The sequence below is a fragment of the Triturus cristatus genome, chromosome 11 (genome assembly GCF_964204655.1).
Source record: "Triturus cristatus chromosome 11, aTriCri1.1, whole genome shotgun sequence".
NCBI lineage: Eukaryota > Metazoa > Chordata > Amphibia > Caudata > Salamandridae > Triturus > Triturus cristatus.
The window spans coordinates 115,111,993-115,135,688 of NC_140594.1; the positions used below are offsets into that span (position 1 = coordinate 115,111,993).

A 23,696-nucleotide genomic window follows, 5' to 3' on the forward strand; every position below is an offset into this window, starting at 1 on the left:
TGAGCCGCCCACCAGACTCAAACCTGGTTCCCCAGCTTCAAAGTCGACTACTCTAGCCGTTAAGCCACATCCAGCACTGATGCTTATGTTCCCTCTTCAGGCAGCTGATCAGTCAGACTCCTCTCAGAAGTGGTCTGTCAAATAGTGCACCTTGTTACAGGCCCTGCTGCTCCTGCATACCCCGGACCTGCAACTGTCCCCTGGCTACATTTTACTGCTTATTTCACATTACCAAATGTGCTTTCTGAATAAATATCAAGCATTGGCAAAGCCAAAAGGTCTTGCTTTGAGACCTATTGGGCACTGTTTTTTTAGCCATGCTGCGCAGCATCCATACAAGAAAAAAGGTTTTTGTAATGGCCTGCTGAGTCATTTTATAGGTGTGCGTAACACACATGCTTGCGCCTACAAAATGATCAGCAAATAAAGAGGCAACATGAGGTGGTGGGGAAGCTCAACCTAAAAGGGGAGCTTGGAGGGGCAGGCAGCCACATAAGAGCGGGTGTGGAATGGGGGAGTTATTAAAAGAAAAAGCTGAAAGTATAGGGGAAGCAAAGGATGAGCTGGAAAACACAGAGAGCGAGGGGGCCAGAGAGGAGGCTAAAGGAAGAAGGAGCACACAGGAGAGACGGAGAGAGAGTAAGAACACACATGCACTCTTATAGAGTATTGAACGCAAAATAAAACAAGCATTGGCATAGCCAATAGGTCTCGCCTTTGGGACCTTCTAAGTATTTAGCCGTGCAACAGTTGCATAACTAAATACTTATAAGGTCCCAAAAGCGAGACCTAATGGCTATGCCAAGCGGCCGTGCGGCCGCGAAAGTGATCGCGATCAAACATCAAAGCGCCCGCGAAAGTGAAAGTAATCGCGGTAAAGCGCGGCGCCCGCGCACGTGCACTGTAGCTCTAGGCTGGCCTGGTAGCACTTTTTGGAGCCCTCTCAATAAGTCTCGTCAGACCAGCGCATGCGCTGGGTCAGGCGAGACCTAAAAAGTGGTTACCTGAATGTAAGCATCATCAGCTGTGGAAATAAGTCAACCAATCACAACACTGTAAGACTGACATGCGCATGTGCTGTCCAAACACAAGAAAAGGGAGGAATGCCATTGACTAGGGAGCAGGGAATTGAGGCTGACAAAGCTATCCAGTCTTGAGGAAGGGGCTGGCCCGAAGCCGATTTGTTTACTGTAATGTAGACAATAGGTCGTTGCCAACAGATAGCTAAAGCAGTCTATTGGGCAAGACCAGAAAAGGACTAAGTCACGTTGTGCCTGAAAATGAGAAATGTATTTGTGTACACCGATCTTGTAGATCATCTCGCAAGTCCACCCCCCACGTAACGGAGAACGTTCAGTAGCTTTCTAGCTAGATTCATGCAATATAAATACTACTACATACACAACTTGGGTACCTCCCGTTATATTCTAGAAACAACTATCTTTTTGGCTGAATCTAGTGCTCAACTTGTCCTGGTGTTTGGCTGTGATCTGCACTGGCAATTATATATCAAACCAAAGCTTATGCTTTTGTGGCAGGCCAGCACATAGTGACACTTCCTGCATAATTGTGATCAGGGCAAACAATTCAACATACTTTTATTTATTTTTACCAATTTTTATTGATTTTTAATCATCCGGCATACAGCACACACTGCAGTCCTACCCCGGCGGCAGCATCAGATGTACAGTACATTGCATATCATCTATGACAGGAGAACATGGTTCAATGCTGTAAAACTCAATATCAACACAAACCAAACATGATAGCAGAACACAAGTACATAGTGGGTGTCAATAAGGACAACATATTTTATACCGTGCAATCCAGTGGTGATGGGTATACCCCATGATATCCCTTGCTAGAACCCCGAGAAACGATCAGACCACGTTTGTGAGTAGTTCCAGAGCTCCCCCCCCCTCCTCCCTTGCAGAAAAAGAGAACGACAATCACCCAGTCCAGCCGGAGCCCCGAACAATTCAACATACTTAAATAATAAAATCAGCACCTCCATTCCATACTTACAGCATAAGGTGATCTGCAACTGTCCAAAATGTTCCACTGGTATGAGCGAGATGGTTAGTAGGTAATGGTGACACTGGCATTCAGTGGTCAGTAGGTAACATTGTTACTGGCATTCAAGCATCACTTGCTTGGGCATTGGCCAGTGCCAGCCATAGCGGCTTCCTAAAACTTGCCTTACTGCCTAGCACTTATTTTTTTAAACAAATAAAGCACTGCCTGTATATACATGTACCATTGTACAGTGAATACTTCATACATACATGGCATTAGGGGTGCAACTAGACCCAAACTTCAAAAGGGGGCTAGGAGGCTAACCCTCCCAGCCAGGACCGGCTTTAGTGCTGGCAGTGCCCGGTGCCACAGTCTTTTTTGGCGCCCTCTCCCCATGACCTCCTTCTCCATTAATTCCCTCACTACCACTCGCCAACAGTGTACCTCATCTCTCCTTAGCCTCTTTCTGATGTACATTTCATTTTTTATAGTCCTGCTCAGTTCATTCACACTCAATTCTGTAATCTGCATGGTACATGTTCTTTTCAGCAGGCACATAAACCCACCGCGCAACTTTATGATGAGCCTAAACTGCCACTAGACCAAATTCCACTGTCACCTGTAGCAACATTAATCACCAGTTATCTTGACATTTTTATTGTTGCCTGAAAACTGCTGGATGCACAAGGAAGTTTATGTGCTTTTAAACCAAAGATTATTTTTCAACGCAGTGCCCACCCACCAAAGTCAGAAGCAGTTGCAGCTGCACTGGTTGCACCGCCCTAAAGCCAGCCCTGCTCCCAGTAATGGGGCAGGACAAGTATTTCCAGAAATGGGGTAGCAGCTACCCTCATAGCCGTTATATGAGGAAAAAGAAGTGACAAATTGTGCGGTTTAAACATATTGGACAAACCTGATAGTATAACAAATATATTGTTATAGATTTGACACTGTTCCTAGGCTTCAACTCGTTGCAAGTCCAGAAAAATGCTCCTGACCCATTGTTGGCCGAAAGCACAGTTTTAGTTTATCCAATGAGATGTAAAATATTCATGGGTGAGGCTGCCCTTATGTACAGGTATCAACATATTAGGCTTAGTAGCAGTGCTCAATTTGAGCCAGTAGTTGAAGGTGGAGGCCACATGCACTCATTTTCAGGGTATCACACACATATTTCCTCCAAATTTGTTACAGAACAAGAGAGAGAAAAGACCAAAAGTGAAACAAGAGACAGGGAAAGATGGCAAAATTGTGGCCAAGGAAGAAAGCAAAGATTAAAAATAACCTGCAAGAGTGAAATAAAAGCGCTGGGAGTGCCCGGTGGTGGATGAGAGTGGCACACAGTAGAATCACGTCTAGGCAGTCTTGGTATTCGTCTTTCTCGACATTTGAAATTGCCAAGTTCAGGCTCCTGAGCAAGACATTGGGCCCCTGCATTTATTATTTTACAAATTAAGGACTGCTTAGTGGGTTACCACATATTACGTTAAGGTGTGTGACTGGTAATTCACAGATTCCAAAATACCATTCCTTCTTTCTGAGTTGATTGTGTGCAATGAGTTGGCAATATTGCTGCTTGTAAATGCACTGCCATACCCCTGTGCTACACTAAATAAAAATCTGATCGCTACTGTTACCAGCCACATTGAGCAGTTCTCATATATGTAGCATATTGAGCCACATCCAAGCAGGAATGCACCAGGCTGGTATTGACGTGCTGGCAAAATAAGTTAGCAAGTAGGGAGTATTATTGGTAGAGGGGCCAGCCTCGATGTCAGAGGTCTAGCTAGAATACAGATGTAAAGTTATTTGTTTAGGAAGATTGGTCAAATTCCCAGCACAGATGAAAAGAATAAAAGGCAAAAGAGAGACCAAGGACAGGTGTTCTGGTTCACCATTTGAATCCATTGCAGAGTTTTAATTATCCCGTGTGGACGTCAGTGCTGCTTTTGTGCCACATGCAAAAAGCAAACACAAGGAGATGATGGACGGAGTGCTGAAACTTTTCAAACGCTCACCCCCAGTCACAGATCTGAGTTGAATCCATCATCATTCTTTAGCTCACTTTGCCACCCCAGTTCAAACACAGCTATATGCAAATCAGTCTTGACCCTGTGCCTCATGGGAACAGTCCTGCCCGAAATACCCAGCCATGACTTCCTTGGACTGGAAACAAGCATCCTGGGACCGGTTTCAGGCTAACAGCTCTCTTCAGCCAGGCTAGCTTGAATCCAGAGGCAAAGTGAGCAAGGGACCCACGTCTGGGCATACGCTGCCAACTTAGGGCGAACAAAGCAAACACAAGGCGATGATGGACGGAGCACTGAAACTTTTCAGACACAGCCATACCAGAATCTGTTTAGGTAATCTGAGAGACGGTTACTTTCCTAGATGAATGTAGATATTTGTCTTGAAGCCGATCTTGAAATTTGTTTGGCTAGAAACAACTGGTTATTGACCAGAAGTTAGAAGAAGCCTTTGTGTGAAGGCCTTTTTGTTTTACGAAGTTCTTTTGGGAATAGACCTTTAGCCAAGGAGTTGTTGATATTTCTGGTTTCATTGGCTGCAGAGCTATTAATAATAATATTCTTGTATATATGAACTGGACCTGGGTCTGACGGTGGAGTAACGGAAAGGGAAGCAGGGGGTCTAAAATTATTTGGAGGGTTGGAAAGAATGCATGTGTGCCAGGCACACAGCAAGAGCAAGTGGCAAGGCCTTCGGCCGTGCTGCCATGGCATCAGGATGTCCCAAGTTACTGCCATTGCAGGTACTGTGGTTGGAGGACCCTTTATCCTGTGAATTCTTCCAGCAGATCTGTTTGTGTGACACTGAGGCCCATCATCAGCTCTCTGTGTTGAGAACTCTTGTGTCATGTTAAGGTCTCTTGACCACCGTCTACTCTTCAGGCCACATGTAGGATTTCCAGGACATAGGGCAGGTTACTCTAAAGCAAGGCAGGCATCAGGTCTCATGGCGTTGCTGGCACCAGTCAGGGTTTCATGCTACCCACTCCTGGGTTGTGCTTCAGAAGAAAGAAAAAGGAAATTAAACATCCGTGCTGCTCACCATTTATAAAGGTTGAGCAGTGGCTATTCCTCTAGGTGTTTGCTGTATCGACATATGCGCAGTTATTGGAAAAAATATATATTTAGTTCAATGATTAAACACTGAGCCACCAGTTTAGTATCCATGCAATGACACATTTAATGGAGCCCACTAAACATGTACAGAGTGAACAAACCATATGTGAGCCTATGTTATTTTAAATATGTCCTACTAGAAAGGATACATATTGTGACAGGAAAACTGTGCACTACCTAGCTTCTTGTAGTCACTGTCATTCACTTACTAAGATTTCAATGAGTCAGAGGCACAATGGGTGCAGATGGGAACTGTGCATTATTTGAAAACAATGTGATTTTTAATAAAGCAGCGTGTAATAAAACCACTGCACTGCTTCTGGATAATGACTAATACCCTGCAACCATTGACATAACTCCATGCATCAGTCTGGAAAAGTTAAGATACTTGTATAGTGTTGTGATCCTCTTATCTTTAAAAAACACCTTAGTTAGTGGATGTGTTTCAGAACTCCTGAGATTCCGAGTTTTACTTTTTAGGTCTGGATGCACATCGCAGCAGTCACCTGACCATAAGTGATCAACAGAAAAAGTGCTTTAAGAAGCACACCTAAAAGAGGGCCCTTGTCTCTGCCCACATGTTGGTTACCTTGAGTACAGTATTTGATTGGGCAGAAGGCGTATGCTGCCATTGAGAAACAGAGCTTGTCGGTCTCCTGTTGGATCCTGAGGGTAGTTCAGTCCCCTAAAAAACGTAATGATGTGGCAGTCTGCAATGGAAAGATTTCTTAACTACGGGGTAATAGTATTGGCTAATAATATTCCTAAAGCATCATGAATGCTCACTGTGGACTCCTATCTAGCCACACACCCTTCTCTGACATCTCTCTGAGGCCAAACAAAGGTGTATCCACTGCATTCATTTTTCCCCTCCTGTGGGCTGTTGCACTGAGGCCCAAATCAACACTGACAAGTGTACAGTGCGCCCTAATGCTAAGAAGGAAGGATAGTAAACATCCATAATTAAGGTTTAGCTGGCTCCTCATACCTCTGGCTCCTGGTGCCACTGTACCTGCAGTACCAGTGATTCTTTCTGCAGCCTTTATGTTAATAAGCAGCAAGGGTAACCTGGGCTCCGATACTAACAAGGAAAATGGGCACCCATCCACTTCATGGTAAGACGCCCATAATTGAGCAGCAGTGGCCACTTACACACCCGACAGCATTACCTGCTGCACTAATAGATGGCCCTTTTTTATATATAAAAAAGGCTCCCTAAGATCGTCCTCTTCCTTGGGGTATCTCTCTGAGGAAGCGGTCTCTGACCATTTGTAACCATAAAAATGAAGCCCTCACACAGTGCTTTCTCTTCTGGGCCATCTCGTTGACTATATTTATGAATCTCACTCTTTTCCTCTTTTTCCTGGACCATTACTCAGAGGTCCCAGGGGTCAAGAGGACCAGAGCTCTGCATCTGAATGGGACCCTGCTGACTTCCTCCCTGCTACCCCCTGGACTTACCTTTTACAAAAACAACTGCCACTGAATGGTTAGTGCTGACTTTGAGGTACCTCTGCTTGAAAGCAAGGGTGGGGTGGTAGCGCAAACAGTTAAAGAAGAAACAAGGCTTTTTGGGCATTTTATATATTCCGTACTCGACCCGAAGGTATTAGAGCACTTTACATGAGCACCAGTTGCATTACCGAATCACAGGATGTTTGAGCCTCCCGTCAAGACTCAAACCTTGTTCCCCGGCTTTAAGGTCGGCCAGTATGGCTGTTACACTACATCCTCTTACCAGCCATTAATTTATTAGTCACTTAATTCCAGGGCCACTGGAATTGTACATTTCTGAGACAGAAGTATTTTCTGCATTGTTATGGATTTATCGCATTTGCTACATAACCCATCATCTGTTGCATAATCTGCAGATTTTAACAAAAAAATGTGATTCTAGTTCAAAGGGATCAAAAATTATGTAAAACGTGCCTGGTGACGTGTTCCAGAGCAGTAGAATGCCCTTCATAAAGTTTGATTGGTCATCTTGCAGTTGCTTATTGATATATTTGGGTCTTAAATTGGTACTAATGAGGTATATTTCACCTCAGTGTTACCATTACTAAAAATGAAATAAAGATAACCATAAAATCAGTCAGATTCTGCTGCATAATTTACCTTTTCTTCCTGCATAATTTAATCAACCGTGCTGCATAATTTGGTCCTCTCTTACCACATAATTCCAATGGCCCTGCTTAATGCGGCAAAGTGACAACGATTTTTGTTAGCGGTATTGTAAGTGTGTTATACTTCAGAAAATGCTTACATTAGGTACAGTCTGATCACTTATTATTAAAGGCTATATTTTGTAGAAAGGTGTTTTTATTTCAAACACTGCATCATTTTGCAGCAGCCTATGTTAGACGGTGTGTAATGCAACTTGATTTTATTTTTCAGTGAATCTGTTTGCTCATTATTTCATATACAGTCTCGCCGACAGCGAAAAAAACAAAATACTCAAACTAGTTAGTTCTTTTCCTTTAGGCAACTTATTGACACTCCGTGACCTCCCTTCACAGCACTCGGGCTGTGTGTAAATGAAGACAGCCAGGAAATGCAGCAGATAAATAAGGCCGCAGTCCCAGGCCATCTTCATTTACATGTAATTGCAGAGGCATTCGCGCCCCCCTTGGAAACCATCCATGGACCCCCAGGGGGGCGCACCCCACAGTTTGAAGACCTCTGGTATACGGTGAGAAGAGGGAGTGCAGGGTGAGTGGTGTGACTCCAGTGTGACTGATGCGCTAGTTTGCGCGTTGTGAGTGCAGGGCCCTTTTGGGTGATGGGTGAGCTATGCGAGTGACAGTAGTGCCTATGCCGGTTAGCGATGCAACAGTGTGAGAAGAGTGATGTGAACATATGAGTTTGGGTGCAGATGAAGTGCAGAGTGGAACAAATGAATGCATGGTTAGTGATGAGCTTGTTTGAGTGAGATTGCAGAGTTTGAAGTGAGAGTGGCAGGTAAGTGAAGTGTCACAAGAGTACAGGGTGAGTAGTGTGTTTGTGTGACTGGAGGGTGAATACAGGGTGAACAGCGCAAGTGCATAGTGAGTGGTATGAGTGCAGTGTGATCGCTTTGAGTGCAGGGTGAGCACTGTGCTCATGTGACTGCAGCGTAAGTGGAGGGACAACGGCGTAAGTTCATGGTGAGTGGCATGAGTGTGGTGTGGGCGCTGTGAGTGCAGAGTGCAAAAACAACAGTTGATGGACAGAATGCAGAACAATGTCATACATTCACCCTAGTACAGAGATCTGGGCCTAAATCCATCGTTTTTTTGCTCACCATGCCATTCCAGTTTGAACCCAGCCATATGCAAATCATTCTTGACCCTGTGCCTCATGAGAACAGTCCAGCCCGAACTGCCAAGCCAGGTCCTCCCTGGACTGGAACCAAGCATCCCAGGACCGGTTTCCGGGTTTCACCCCTCTTCAGCCAGGATAGCTTGATTCCAGTGGTGGCATGGAAAGCACGGGACTCACGTCTGAGCATACCCGTCCCACTTGGGGTGAAAAATGCAAAAACAACAGTTGATGGACAGAATGCAGAACAATGTCATACATTCACTCCACTGAGTGCAGAGTGAGCGGTGTGCTCATGTGAGCGAAGGATAAGAGGAGGATGAACAGTGTGATTGCAGGATAACAGCGTGTGTGCATGGTTAGCAGTATGAATACAGTATGATCGCTGCATGTGTAATGTGAGCGGTGAAAGTGACAGGTGAGTGTGGATTGTCATGTGCGTGCAGTCAGAGATGTGCTCATGTGAGTGCAGAGTGGGTGAATGTTGTGAGTGCATGGTAAGTGAGCAGTGTGATCACTGTGAGTGCAGGGTGATTGTAAAAGTGATCAGTGAGAATGAGTGAGTTGTCTGAAGGCTGCATATATTCCCAGACACTTGGTTCTCAGCATGTTACTGACCGCTGACATAGGATTTCAGGCATGAGTTCAACTATTGCTATTATGGCATCAGTCAGGGATAGAGGAAATAAATAATCAGCAGATCCTGCATGCCAGCTCAGTATTTTGATGTCTTGGCCGTTACAAAAATAATCAAAATCACCTAAAGTCGATATTTTTAGCACTTCTCTCTCCATACTTCAAACATCAAATATAAATAGAAGCAATTTTAACTGTATTCTAGGGCTGCAATAACAATCAATGACTAATAATTAAGTAATAAATAACAAATTAATATATATTATTATTATTACAGCCCTATTTAGTGTCAAGGCGAGGCTTTTGCAGGCTCTTTAAACAACAAATGGGCAGTATTTTTTTTTCTTTTGGAAAGGCGGCAACCCTACTCCTGCTATGCATTTTCATGAAATGCATTCTCCTGCTGGGGCAGTAAAATACAATTGTAAAGACTAGGCACAGTAAGGACAAAGCCTTGTTAACCAGTTCACAATGGCATGTAAACGATCTTTTAAAGACCCGTGAAGAACTGGTCTGGCGTGAATAATCCTCCAGACACTTCTCAGTCAATACCGCAGCATCCTGGGATGAGATTGACACATGGGAAGGGGGGAGGGAGGGGTAAAGCCCTTTCAGCACTGCGCGCCTGCACTGCATGTTGTCTGAGGCCACCGACTCGCTACAGTTTTATTTACTTATTTATTCCTATTTTATACATTTTTATATAGCGCGAACTTTACCCAGAGGCGTCAGAAGTTTTTGCCACAAAGGGGAAGAGCAGGCGGTGTAAAACTGCCCCATTCAAGTGAGCAAACTACAAAACTGATTAAAATAAAAAAACACACACCGTGTATTTAAATCTCTATGGCAAATTGGCATGATTCCACAGTTCTGCCCTTGTGTGCATGCGGTTGTTGTTATAAAATGTCAACTCTGCTCTCATGACAGTTCTTCGCATCGCGACACGCTGCTCCGATGTTCCAAACTTCCTTTTACAATTTTTAATCCGGGGATGCTCATACCAAGTCCAGGAGGGGCGGATCCGTGTCGGATTTTCAGGCTAACCGCCGACAACATGACTACGTTCCCCGGGAGGTCGGTAGTTTGCGTCGTGCGTGACTGACGTCATCGCGTTGAAGATGGTGGTGGGCGCTTTCCCGATCGCTAAACTCCTGTACCTGGGCATCCGGCAGCTCAGCAAGCCGGTGGCCAACCGCATCAAGGCGGGCGCGCGCCGCAGCGAGTTCTTCAAGACCTATGTCTGCCTCCCGCCGGCGCAGTTCTACCACTGGGTGGAGATGCGAACCAAAATGAGGGTGATGGGGTTTCGGGGAGCCACCATCAAACCTCTCAACGAGGAGGCTGCCGCGGAGCTGGGCGCCGAGCTGCTGGGCGAAGTCATCATCTTCACCGTCGGCGGGGGCTGCATGATTGCGGAGTACGCACGGCAGGCAATGAACAGCAAGAAGAAGGAGGAGGAGCTCAGCACGACCTTGGGTCACCTACAAGAGCAGATTTCCGAGCTCAGCCTGACGATAGAGACAATGGACGCTCAGCTGCGGGAGGTGACCCGGCTGGCGCATGCCACCCCAGTGCAGAGCAAGAAATGACCCCGTCAGCCGGGACACGGTCACAGCAAATCACAGTTCCGCCGAGAAGCCAGCCCCATGTGCCTGCTGTTCTGTAAGGTGACTGCTGCATTTGTGGGTTAACATGACCTGGAGAACACGAGGGTTAACATGACATGGAGAACAGGGGCCCGTTTTCTAAGGTCTGCATCAGTCAAGCCACATGATTAAAAGGCCAGGTTAAATTGGAAGGATGATTGATGGTGAAATCTGTTCTAAACGCTTGTAAATAATAATAAAAAAAGGTAGTATGTCAAAGCCATGGTTACTTCAAGTGAAAATTATTTTTCTTTTTAAATGCACTATAATCATGCCTCTCTGGTCCTCCTTACAGCCTAGCGAGCAGGCCTGTTACATCTGCAACTTCATGTTTGAACAGACGTTATGAGGCTCTTTTCACTTGACACTAACATCCGAGATAGTATTATCTAATTTTTTATTTAAGCGTGACACTGTTATATTGCCCTCGTCTATATTATGTCACACGGTTTTGGGGTTGGGCCGCATAACAACTTTTCTTTCCCCATCATTGTGGTCCTCTACTAGAACCTTTCCGACAACCCACCTCACAGGAAGATGGGACTGGCACTGATTGTATCTCGAGAGATTCAAACTAATGGAAAACAAGTTTAGAAACATTGATTTCTCCTTTCATGATACAGAGGAAGCCTCTCAAAATGTTACTACTTAATGTCATGGATCTTTGTCATATGTTTTTATATTTTTGATAAATACTTTTTAGGTTCCCTTTAAATTCATTGTATGTAAATGGATCTTTTTAGACTATCCTGAAAACCTGTCATGGATCCAGTCCAATTGACCCTACTTTGAACACCCATGGCCAGTTATTTATGGTTATAAAGGTTATGTCTGGAAGGAATATTGATTTCTATTAAAATCTGACAGCACTCAAATTTTTTTCATCCATTAAACTGGTCATTGCTACTTTGCTTCCATACTTCAACTTGCGATTACCCTGATGTTATTTTCACTTCAACCTGCTGATACTGTGACTCACAATATTTCACTTCCCAACATAGCTGCTTTTTAGGTCCGGCTTGCCAACGCATCTGTTTGCGGTACCTATAATGGGCTTGCAGTTCGCCCCGTGTAGGATTTCTCTCTCACTTCATGCTATTGGCGGTTTCGTGCACCATTCCACCTCCTATGCATTGCCTACATTACAATGCTTGAGGGACCATTTTCCAATAAAAAAAGTGCCCTGAAATATCACATTCTAATTTTTAATCTCATAGATGCATTTAATACAGAAAGTAATAGTTTTCTGTATTTTATTTAACTGCAAAATGCTCTTCATTGTTGTAGTCAGAACTCAAAATTCAGGGCATACCTTTTGACTTTGCCAATGCTTGTTTAAATATGAGTATACAATTTGATTGCAAACACAAGGAAATTATGGATGGAACACTAAAACTCTAAAGACACTCACCCCCAGTCAAAGATCTGGGTTTAATCCATCTGTGTTCTTTAGCTCACTTCGCCACCCCGGTTCAGACCAAGCCATATGCAAATCAGTCTTGACCCTGTTCCTTATGTTACAGTCCAGCCCAAACTGCCAAGCTAGGTCTTCCTGGAACAGAAACAAGTTTCCTATGACAAGTTTCGGAGTAACACCCCTCCTCAGCCAGGCTAGATTGAATCCAGTGAGAAAGGGACCCAAGTCTGGGCATACCCTTCTAACTTGGGGCCAACAAAGCAAACACAAGGCGATGGACAAAGCACTGAAACTTTTAAGACCTTCACTCCCAGATCTGGGTTTAATCCAGCATCGTTCTTTAGCTCACACTGCAACCCCAGTTCAGTCCCAGCTACATGCAATATCAGTCTTGACCCTGTCCCATATGGGAACAGTCCAGCCCGAACTGCCAAGCCAGGTTTTCTCTGGACCGGAAATAAGCATCCTAGGACCGGTTTTGGTTGACCATTCCAAATCTGACTACATTATGGAGGAAAAAGCCTAGGAAAACCTATATTAAAGTGCAGCTCTGCATGGAGCTGGGAGGGGGTCGGAGGAGCCATAATTGTATGAAAAAAATCAGACTGAAAATGAGAAATAAGAAATCTGCAGTGTTGAGACAGGTAGCGGTAAATGGGCAGTTAAGGGGGTGAAGGTTTGTACCGTAAACACTAACACAATGTGTTCACAATAAAAAAAGGACCAGGTCAAGTCAGTCGTATTGCTCTTAAAAAAACTATATTTTTTATAATATATATACAAGTTAATAACACTTTTGAAACAATAGCATTTAGTGAAATCCAGATATGTCGTCCACGAGGTTCATAAGTCATTACTGCAGGCAGAAGGTATTGTTACGGTCACAGGAAGTCACGTAGATTCCGAAGTAAGCTGGTCAGGCCACAGGAAATGGAGTAGATTCTGCAGTCAGCTGTCTTGATGAGCCTGTGCTTCCAGTTACTAAGATCCATAGTTACTATAGGATAGCATGAAGAGAGATGGGGTTCTTCTAAATATGACACTGGATGAAATGAAGTGCTCTTGAATGCTTTTGTGACTGCTTAGTTTGTGAGAGTAGTTTCATTTGTTACCAGGATTACTGGCACAGGACAACATAAACAGACATGTAGCCCTGCCCAGGCCATTGTTGGTAGGATGTTCACGTTCCCAAGAGCACTATGGAGCTTAAGGTACCTTTTGATCACTATTGTGCCACATGAACATAACACCAGCAGGGTAGCAAGGGTGCCATGGTTTCTAATGCCAACTAGTAAAATGGGCTCCCTCTAGCCTTAGTTGGTTGGTAGGAAACAGCAAGAATTAGGGTGCAGCAGACCTTTGAGCCCTGGTGTTTTGGCACCTAATGCACCACTTCTTAAAAAATGCCCATATCTTGGAACGTACCTAGATGCTGTTGTACCCTAGAATGGGCACAACAGGGGGTGTGTGCCTAGGATAATGGCATCCTGTGTTAGAGTTTGGTGTATCGATGAATGGGGTGCCGGTCATCTCTTAGACCCATCATTAACAAGAGACATTTTCTTTAGGAGGTCCTGTCTCTGTGGCCTCTCTTCACCAGCGAGAAGTGCACATGGGTGTAGGGAGCAGCGTTTTTGTGTTCTTTAGGGACAAACAGCAGCTTCCACATATACCAATTCTAGCTGTTTATTACCGAACCTTCACAATGCCAGGTGGGGGTCAAGGGGTGGATGAGGGTACCATGGAGACATCTTCACTGCATGCAAGTGGAAGTTGACTGACCACAGCTATGGAGCCAGAGTAGGTGTCCTAGGGGAGCATAGGTACAGGCAGACCTTTGACGGAGCTCTATGTTCCTCAGGGACTTCCCGGGCAGAGGGGAAGTAGTTCTTACTGGAGTCAGTGGTCGAAGTGGGGGGGAAAAAAGTAGGGGAACTGTGGGCGGAGAATGAGAGGGTGGGAATAACCCAAGGATTGGATCAGTGGGCGGAGCAAGAGGTGTGGCCAGAATGCGCAAACATCCCAATTTTTAGTATCCGTCTGGCATTTCACTGCCCAGTTTAATCAACCAATGGATACACATGATTATTTAAGGTTATAATGAGTTATTGACATTAAAATACATTCACAAAGTGGAATATGCTTCTAATCACAGAATGTCCCAAATACGATAAAATGTGGAAGCACAAGCCATTTGTCTCCGAGCCATGGCGTTTCTGTAATCAGCACTTCTCCCTTTTTCCACAACAGCAGTTCAAACATGAATGGCAAAATATCCTAGTTTGCAAATGTTTTTTATATAATTATGGCTCTGCAATATTTGCCTCATAATGCAAGATCTGCTGCATGATCGGACCATTTAAACTAATAAATTGTAGCTGAAACGTATTAAAAGTTAATAAAAAATGTGACTTGTATTGCTGCGGTGTGGATGGCCTATTGTAAAGGTTGACTGATCACCTTTCTCACTGCTGCATTTGTATGTTACACTGGTACTAATAAGGCAAAATCTTTCCAGAGACTGTTAGTATGGGTAAACATGTCAAAATAATAAAATATCAGAAAATATACTGCATTACGCTGCAGCCTTTTTTTAATGCTTAATTTAGTCAACACTGAGGCATAATTTTGTCCCCCTTTGCTGCATAATTAATTCCAGTGGCCCCACAACAGGCAGCACATGTTAAAAGTGCTTGTGAATGAAGCCGAGGGACTGTGAAGTTTGCGGCCTTAGCACTAGTGGTGCCCTGTGCATTATTGTTTTAGTGCCCCCCCCAATGACCACCTCTGCCATGGATTCCCTCACTACCACCCTTTAAAAGTGCCCCTCAAGTCTCCATAACCACGCTCTCTCTCAGATGCATTTAATTTGATTTACAGCGCCAATTATACCATTGTAGGGTGTCGGAGCACTTTACATCACACACATTACACAGAGACAACCAATATGTGTGTAAATCACTGTATAGAAAATGTTACATAAGACTAAGGACTACAAGGTGTAGGAGTCACATGACACTCATACTAGTAGGCCGTGTAGTTTAATAGTGATTGGTCTGGAGAAACACAAACTCAGAATTTAAAACGTAATACCATGGTTGGGGGTACTCTTTAATTATCAGCTTTGATTTCTGTCCAAAAGAACACTTTTTGCAACATTAGGATAATCAAAGACGGGGGGGTGGGGGGAAACATAACACACTAATTTATACCTTGCAGTTTGTATGCAGCTCTTAGATGACAGTTAATAGCTCACTGTTCTGTGTTAGGATTGTAACTTATAAACTGCATATAACAAAATGATCTCTCTGACAGAAGCAGTAACACACTGACCTATTTACATTATGTGCACTTTGTGATCTGCATTTGCAGCAGGCACGTTAACCCTCTGAGTTACCTTTCCATGAGTCAAAACTTCCACTAGACAAAATTCCGATCTCTCTAGGAAGAACATTAATCACCATAGTCGTCATGATATTTTTGTTACCGAGAATTGCTGGAGGCCAGGAAGGAGGCAGCAAGCGCTTTTAACCATAATATACTTGCAAACATAATGCCTCCACCCAAAGTCAGCACCCGGTGCGGTCACACCGTTTGCACCGCCTTAGAGCTGGCCCTTCTCAAGGGTCCTGTGACCTCAGTAACCGTCACTGTTCTAGTGTGTGCTGCTTCATAGGCCTGCCCGCAAGAGTGGAGGTGAACTTCAATATGGATTGTGGTGGAGAAGCTTTGAAGGTTAACCCACTGCTAGGGTCCACCTGCTGGTGCTAAGACACCAGGACTTCGAAGGTCTTACGAAGCTTTCTTAGGTCTAGCATGGGATTGTGTTCCCTCAGGAGAGTGGACTGGCCATTAAGGCTGAACCTGGTTCCCCAGTTCCAAATTCGGCAGCTCTGGGCATAGTGCCATATCCTCTCCCCCACTGAACACCATACTGCCCCACTGAGAAAACTCACACTGCCTTCAACTACAACCCAATTGTTACAAGCTATAAACACCTGGATGCGGTTCAATTTAAATGATGCACTAGACAAGAGCAATTTGCAGCCTACAAAAAGAAAGTAACATCCTGGAGAAAGCACACACTCATAGGGAATGCAAAATTTAGCAAACCATGTGAAATGTAAGCATGAACAACAGGGTTACCTTAACTCTTTTGCACTCACTATTCAGAAATCAGTGAGTACGTTTGCCTGAAAAGTTAAGGACATGACTACAGGGCCCTGAATGGACCCATTTCAATGTCCATTGCTTATATGCTTACAAAACGTATGGTAAAAAGACCACATACCTGAACGCAGAGCCGCAGTACACATTTTGTTTTCCAATCCATGCATTGTAGTACCCAAGCCCAGGGAAAAAAAAGACAAGAAAACAAAAATAGCGCTTCACTGGCAAACTCTGTCAAAGTGGCGATAATGTTTTTGGGTGTGAATAAAATCAATCTGGCCAGATTGCTACTTTATTTAGTTATTTTTCATCTTTTATTACTGATGCTGCACTTTGAAATTAAAATGTCAGAAAAATACGACATTTCCTGCAAAATAGTTTTTCTTTTTTGGATCCATTTCACAGGGGAGCAAATAAAAGAAAGGAGAGGATAGAGAGTGAGAACTCTGTCTTGAAGTCACCGTTATCAGTAGGAGAAGAACTGCTAAACAAACAGAGGGAAGAAGAAAGGAGTGTGGGGGGGGGGGGGCAGCTGAAACAGCAGAGCAGAAGTGGACACTGTCTTTGTCTTCTCTGGGCAAGAAGCAGAAGACAGATTCCTCTTACTTCTCTGCCACCCGCCAGTCACGAATGCCAGGAACGCAGAGCTTTATTTATAGGCGATGGTGATATATTGCGTCCTGGGACGCATTTTCAAATTAAAAAAGTAGGGGAACGGAATCCTTGGAATTAAAGAAGTAGGGGAACGCTGTGCCCTTCCGATCCCGCCCACTTCGACCACTGACTGGAGTGCACAAGTAAGGTAGTGAGAGAGAGTGTGTCTGTCAAGGTGACTGCTGCTTCTGCTCACCTGCGCTTCTTGTCAGTGTTGGTGGCCAGCTGGTCAGCCGTCTGCTAGGTATTCAGTTGGTCCACTTCCTTAGAAACTTGACAGTCTATAGAAGGCTGGCGCTGGACTGAGGGGTGCTCTGCCAGCCCATGTGGACCCTACGGAACCAACGCATCTCCTCTGCTGCGCAGCACAACCCCGAGCAGAAGTGACTCATCACCGCTGCTGCGTGGATTAGACCTGTTTCAAAGACCCGTATTGCCTTTGCAGTCTCTTCGGAACAGCTACAGCGCGACGGATTCTTTGCGCAGTCCCTTGCATCCCTTGTCGAAGGCAGCCGCGATGCAGACTCCGCATTGCAGCTCCTGGGAACAGACTCATCCCTTCGACTGTGCAAAACATCCTCAAACGGTTTTCCCATCTCAAGCTCTTGTCAGAGAAGGACATCTACTTTAGACCCAGATCCTTAGAGGTGATTTGTCTTAGTCGCGGGATTGAGGGATCTAGTGCTTATGCAGTTTGGACAGATAGAAAGCGGTTCCGCTCCCAGTGAAATCAGAGCATTTGCGCTTTTATGAATCCATTGTGATTCACTCGAGGACATTGTGTACTTTTTTAGACTGATTCCACACTATTGACATAAACGGTTTAACCCAATTGGGAAGTTGTTGAAATGCTCTTGCTTTATCTCTTTGCTACTGTGAAACAGTGTAGTATTTCTATACATATACGATGCATGGACGCCCTACACTCTGGGCACCTGACCACCAGATTAATCCTGGACATGGGAATGATCAATTGAACACACCTATGAATATGAGAGGTACGTCAACCCAGTGAGTGCCTGGAGTCAAGAACTGTACACTACTTTTTTATGAAGTGATTACCACATGCTTGGATGTAAACACCTGAATGTTTCTGTCCATTATTTGTAAAACCTTAATAAAGAGTAACTGTGAAAAAGAAAGCTTTTTATGTGTGATCAATGGCTGTGATTTAGCTGTAAATGAATCATAAATTCAAATTTGTTGTAAACCGGGACCCCCCATAATGTTTAAGATGTCCCTGACTTAGTGACCTATGTAACAGGGATGTGGAATTCCTATAGCCCAACGCCCGGGACATATTGTTTGAGGTCATGGACAACAAGTTTTCATGTGTATTTTGTCCTTGGGACAAGTAGGCCCAACCCCCTGCAGCACAAACCCTTTGGCTGTCAGTTTGCAGAACCACATTATGGATTGGGGAAGGGCACTGTCTGCAGTTGAGGTAATGTGTGTGTCTTTGTGTGCATTCTGTTAAAACTTGTATTTATGGTTCATTAATGCAAAGCCTTTATTATTAGGGTGTGCACTAAAAGTAAATGTTGTAAGCTCGGCCTGCACTACTGACTGTGGTTCCAGTATAAATGTGCACATTTATAACATGAGGCTATGTATAATGCTCCCAGAATGCTCTCTGATTATGTGCAAATATTTGCAGTAGCTTGAAAGCAAGAGTGATGATTCTTTGCTTCCAAAATAAAATGTTCACAAAAAAATGAAAGGAAAAAAAATGTTTTGCCAACTACTGTAAGATTTTAGGTACCATATCTTTGCAGCATCTTTAGTAACATGTTGATGTATGCTTGCATTTCCCAAAAATATTCATAACGGAAAATCAGTGTAACCAGTTTAAATACGATTATGGGTTAAGAAAAATGAACAAGCATTGGCAAGACCAGTAGGTCTGAAATTGGTGGTCAGCATTTTGGTTTTGTCAAAGCGTGACTTGTTTAGGCATGGTTTTTGTAAAACCTTATCGGTGTAGGAGCTATTGGGCCCTCACCATTCTAACAAGCATTGGCAAAAGCAAAAATTGTTTTTGGTCTCAAAAAGCAGACCTTGCCACAGCAGTTCCGGGCACTGAACAAAACTACTTTGTGTGCCAATATCCTCCTTGTAAAGTAGCAGAATACTGTCACTCACAGTGAAGCCAGCTGATGGACGGAGAGAGAGAGACAGAATTTTCTTAAACACAAAAGGTCATGATTAACGCCAAGGCTCATTTAAGGTCCAATTATTAAAGAGTCTCAAAAGTGCATCAAAGGTGTATACATACTTGCATTAAGTGCATATATACAGGTTCTGTGAATTCACAAGAATTTACAGAAGTAGGCCTAGACATAGTACTCCTAGAAAATATTTGTGAACTGCATTTTAGCATGAGCAAATGTGCATGTGTAGATTTGCTCATGTGAAAATCTGAATGTTTTAAGTTCACTTTTCCTTCAAACACTTTTTACCCAATCCTGGAAAAAGTATTATGTCTGCCACTGTCAGGAGTTGGTGAAAACCCTTAAAACATGCAAGTTAGAAGGTTTGCACAGACTCAAAAGAGCATTCCGACCCTTGAACTATTGCTTACCACTACCTTCAGCCCCAGTATGTAGACCTGCAGAAACGTAGCAACATAAGGGAATTGCTAGTATTCAAACCCTACTATGGTACGAGCAATTGCATAATTGGAGAGGCTATATCAGAACTCTTATATAATGAGTTTGCTGCTGTAATTTGTTGCCGCACTACATGGCACAAAAGGGACAAGTGGATTTTGTTACAGGACAAGTAGATTTATGAAGCAACCTGTCCCATGGACAAGTAGATATTTTATTAAATTCCACACCCCTGATGTAAATACTCGCTAACCAAGTTACAACAATTTATACTAAATGAACTTACAACAACATCCTTAAAGGAGCTGTCACCTAGCCTGATAGTTGGCAGCTCACTCATCCTTCTTTATCCGACTCGTTATATATTTAGAAAAAAACCATTCGGGGGGAAAAAGGGCCCAAAGGTTGAAAGGTCCAATGAATGGTTTGACCACATGTGCAAACGTGCTAGGGGGGCTCTCACCCATGCCCTGAGAAGCAAAAATAGATCACACATTGCTAGGGCTAGGAAGGAGTATGCTAGCACCATCAAAAATAGGAAAGCTGTATGGGAAGAAGTAGTCTGGGAAAATCTTCTGGCTGTGGCCAGGGCAAATGACAGCAAAAGCTTTTGGGAATTGGCATCCAAAAAGGGGCTATCAGATGCCATGAGACCAGATTGTCATTTTCGGTCAGAGGAATGGATTATTTATTTTGGCGGTCTTTACCAGACAAGTATCCCAGCAGCTGTTAGCACTGTGGGACCATTACTAGCCTCAGTAAAAGAAAGGGAGACATACTGCGAGCAATTTACGCCTTAAGAAACCACTTTAGGTATATTGGCACAGAAGTCAGGAAAGGCTCCAGGACTTGATAAAATTCTGCCTGATCTGCACAGAAGTGATCTGCAGACCTGGGCACCATATATAAACGTAGTTTCTAATGCCTTGATGGCGGGGGACCCTGTGCCTGACACATGGAAAGGAGCTATTCTAGTTCTGATACGCAAAAAAGGAGATAAGGGTTCCCCGTGTAATCACAGACCCATAAGCCTAATTGATCATTTCTAAAAAATGTAGTTCTCTCTTGACTAAATAAGCTATGGGATTGGATTGAGCAAATGACAGCACTTTACTATATACAGGCAGACTTTGGTCAGAAAGTCAGTACAATGGCTCAAATCATATGTTTCCTAGCCATAAAATGGAGGAATGTAGATTTGGATATGGGGAGGTTATATGTGGCCCTTGTGGATCTTTGATCTGCTGTTGATCTGGTCCCAAGGATGTAACTATGGGAAACCTTGAGCAGGTTAAGGGTATCAATGGGCTTACTGACCTTAATCCAGACTCACATGGGTGGTCGGCGCAGTTGAAGAAGATCACTCTGTTATTAAAGCAATCTGCTGGGTCTATTGTGTAGTTTGCTCATAATGCTCCGTCTTTTCCCTTTTACCCCCATTTGTAAATCTAGAGGAGCCAAACATATGGGGCAGCCTTTTATGGAGCAGATATTTGGGGACATTGTAATCTGGAGATGTTGGAAATAGCAGAGAACAAGTTTTTGAAATAAATCGCTGTTAAAAATCCCTTTGTGCACCCCCACACTATCTATCCTCGGGGATCTAAATTTGAGATCCATTTCAGATATTGCCGCAATGAGACCTATTTTGTATTGGCTACTGGTCTGGGCGACAAGAGAACTGGAGCACTATAGAGAGTGGCTCCAGGACTTTTAAGAGGGTTCTTGGGCAGATAGGATCCCTTGGCGTGCCTACATAAAGTCATGGCTGCTCAAGTTTGGCCTAGGGGACTTTTGGTCAAACCCAAACGATATACCAGGCGATGCCGTTGGGCAGCTTAAAATGGCCTATTGGTCTCACGTCCTAGGAGAAACCATCACTAAAACCAGGTAAGGCACTTTGATGTTTTCCTTTTATTCAAGTGTGGCTTTGAGTTTCGAACCTTATTTGGTTATGGTTGTAAACCCACAAGCACTCTTTTTCAAGCTCAGGGTGGGCACTTTACCGCTAGCTCCTTTTACCGGTCATTGGAAGAAGGGGCTGGGTGCATCAGCTGAGTGCCCCATAGGATGCGAAGTCACTGAGTACATCAAAAATGTCTTCTGTTTCTGTCCTGCATACAAAAAGTAACGGAAGCGATGGATAGCACCATTATGCAGAATGCTAGGCCTCAACAATCGCACCATCGAACTTAGAATATGCATTAGACACAAGTGCACCAGTTGTTTTTTCCATCTGTACCTTCCTGGCAGCCATATGGTATTTGAGGACAAAGAAAATTAACTAGGGAGACCGGTTCTTATGGATATTTTTTCATTGCTTAACTGCTTGTATCTTCCTGTCACAAGGTCTGCAAGCGATTTTTATCATTTTTTATTCCACAGCATCTCTATACGTTTACATATGCACAAGCACTTTATATTGCCATGGTTTCCCAGGGATCGATATAAAGGTTAGTGCGTCCATATCTGCTAGGTAGAAACTTTATGGCACATGGCATGCTGCACTTCTTACAAGCGCAATAACTTCTTCGCCTCAGTACCTAATGCACTTTATGCTTTTTTTGCACACTACATATGTAGTCCTGGCACCTCTTTCCTTTTTTCCCCCACATCTCCCTACCACAAGATGGCGCATTTACTTGTTTATTTATGTGATACAGTCCTGTGCTGACTTATCCTATGATGTTGTTTTAACATTTGCCCTACATAAGGTGGCCAGACCTTCAATTACTGCGGTCAATATTTTTAAATATCTTTTAAATGTTATAATTCCTAAGATGATTTCTTGTTATGTAGCACTTTTTGTCATCTTTGGAGAATCCGATAGGAGTGATTGGGACTTACATGGCGGACCTTTGAGGTTTTTGTTCGTCCACCACTTTTGTATTGAACACATTTTGATTAAAATCAGTTTTATTAGCTTTTTTATACCATTTTTGTCTATATTACCAAGGCATCGACATATCGTACTGTTGTATTCAGCGAGTTTTAAACATTAATCACTTATGCTTAATTGTGTTTTAATCCTGTATTTTAATTGGGTGTTTTCTTGTTACCATGTACACTTTTATGGTTATGTATTGTAACTGAATAAAGTAGTTCTTGATATACGACATATGAAAAATATTCCTTGGCATATGATGGATGTGTCCTGGCATTTGTTCTTTTGACTTAACATCTGGGGCTGTACCTGGACATTGAAGGTTCTGCCAAGACACTTGATGGCTGTGTCCAAGTATTGGGAGTTCCCTAGGAACATGGGGCTTGGTCATGGTAAACAGTGGCTTGATGTGAGCATGTGAAGCTGTGCCAGGTCACAGAAGGTTCTCTTGGGAAACTGGGGGTTGTATATGAGCATATATGGCTGTGCCTCAGCATTAACAGATGTCCCTGCACACTGAATCTTGTTCCTGCAGATTGATGAATGTGCCTGGGCATGCATCGTGCAAGGCCACAGCATGGAATATCAGTATGTGCTTAAACATTGTATGCACTGTTAAGGAATTTAGGGCTGTGGATGGTTATTCAGACTATTACTGGGCCCTTATTGTTATCTCCGTGCACAACAGACTGTTGACAATCAGTCGGATCACTGACACAATATTGTGGTAAACTATATCGTTGACAGAAATACAGCTTACCACAGTATCATGCACCTCTACTAATAATGGTAAGTACCAGAAGCTCAGGAAAAAAATATCGTAGAAACTAATATCGTCCAAAAACACTGATTAAAATATATATATTTAAAGAGTTTAACCTAGTAAATGTTAAATATCTTAAGATATAAATTTAATATATTGTATATTAAATAAATAAAAATTAAATACTATATATAAATAGATACTTATATAAACAAACGCATATGTTTGTGCATATATATATAGTAACAATTAATAAAAATATGTTCAGTATATTTTTTTAATATTGTAAATTTAGTACAATGAAAATACGCACAAAAGTTATACAGTGAGTGAACAAGGCTCGCAAGAGCTGAAACGCGTATTGACGACAATGGAAGAATAAATATCTCATAAGCACCTATCTTGGGTCTGTGTCCATCACTGGTTTCCTGTCTATTCGGAATCTTGCTGAAAAGAAGTTA

At 43.3% G+C, this 23,696-nt stretch overlaps 3 protein-coding genes across 5 annotated transcripts in view; 2 read left to right on the plus strand and 1 right to left on the minus strand.

Annotated features, from left to right (window-relative positions):
* Positions 1-23,696, minus strand: part of GGT1 (gamma-glutamyltransferase 1) — a 655,664-nt gene that overhangs the window by 561,430 nt on the left and 70,538 nt on the right. The window lies entirely within an intron of this gene.
* LRRC75B (leucine rich repeat containing 75B) overlaps positions 1-23,696 on the plus strand; it is a 180,583-nt gene that overhangs the window by 23,736 nt on the left and 133,151 nt on the right. The window lies entirely within an intron of this gene.
* On the plus strand, positions 9,787-14,723 carry OPA3 (outer mitochondrial membrane lipid metabolism regulator OPA3). The gene has a single exon (XM_085636436.1). The coding sequence runs from the start codon at positions 10,211-10,213 to the stop codon at positions 10,679-10,681; it is 471 nt and encodes a 156-aa protein (XP_085492562.1). The 5' UTR covers positions 9,787-10,210; the 3' UTR covers positions 10,682-14,723.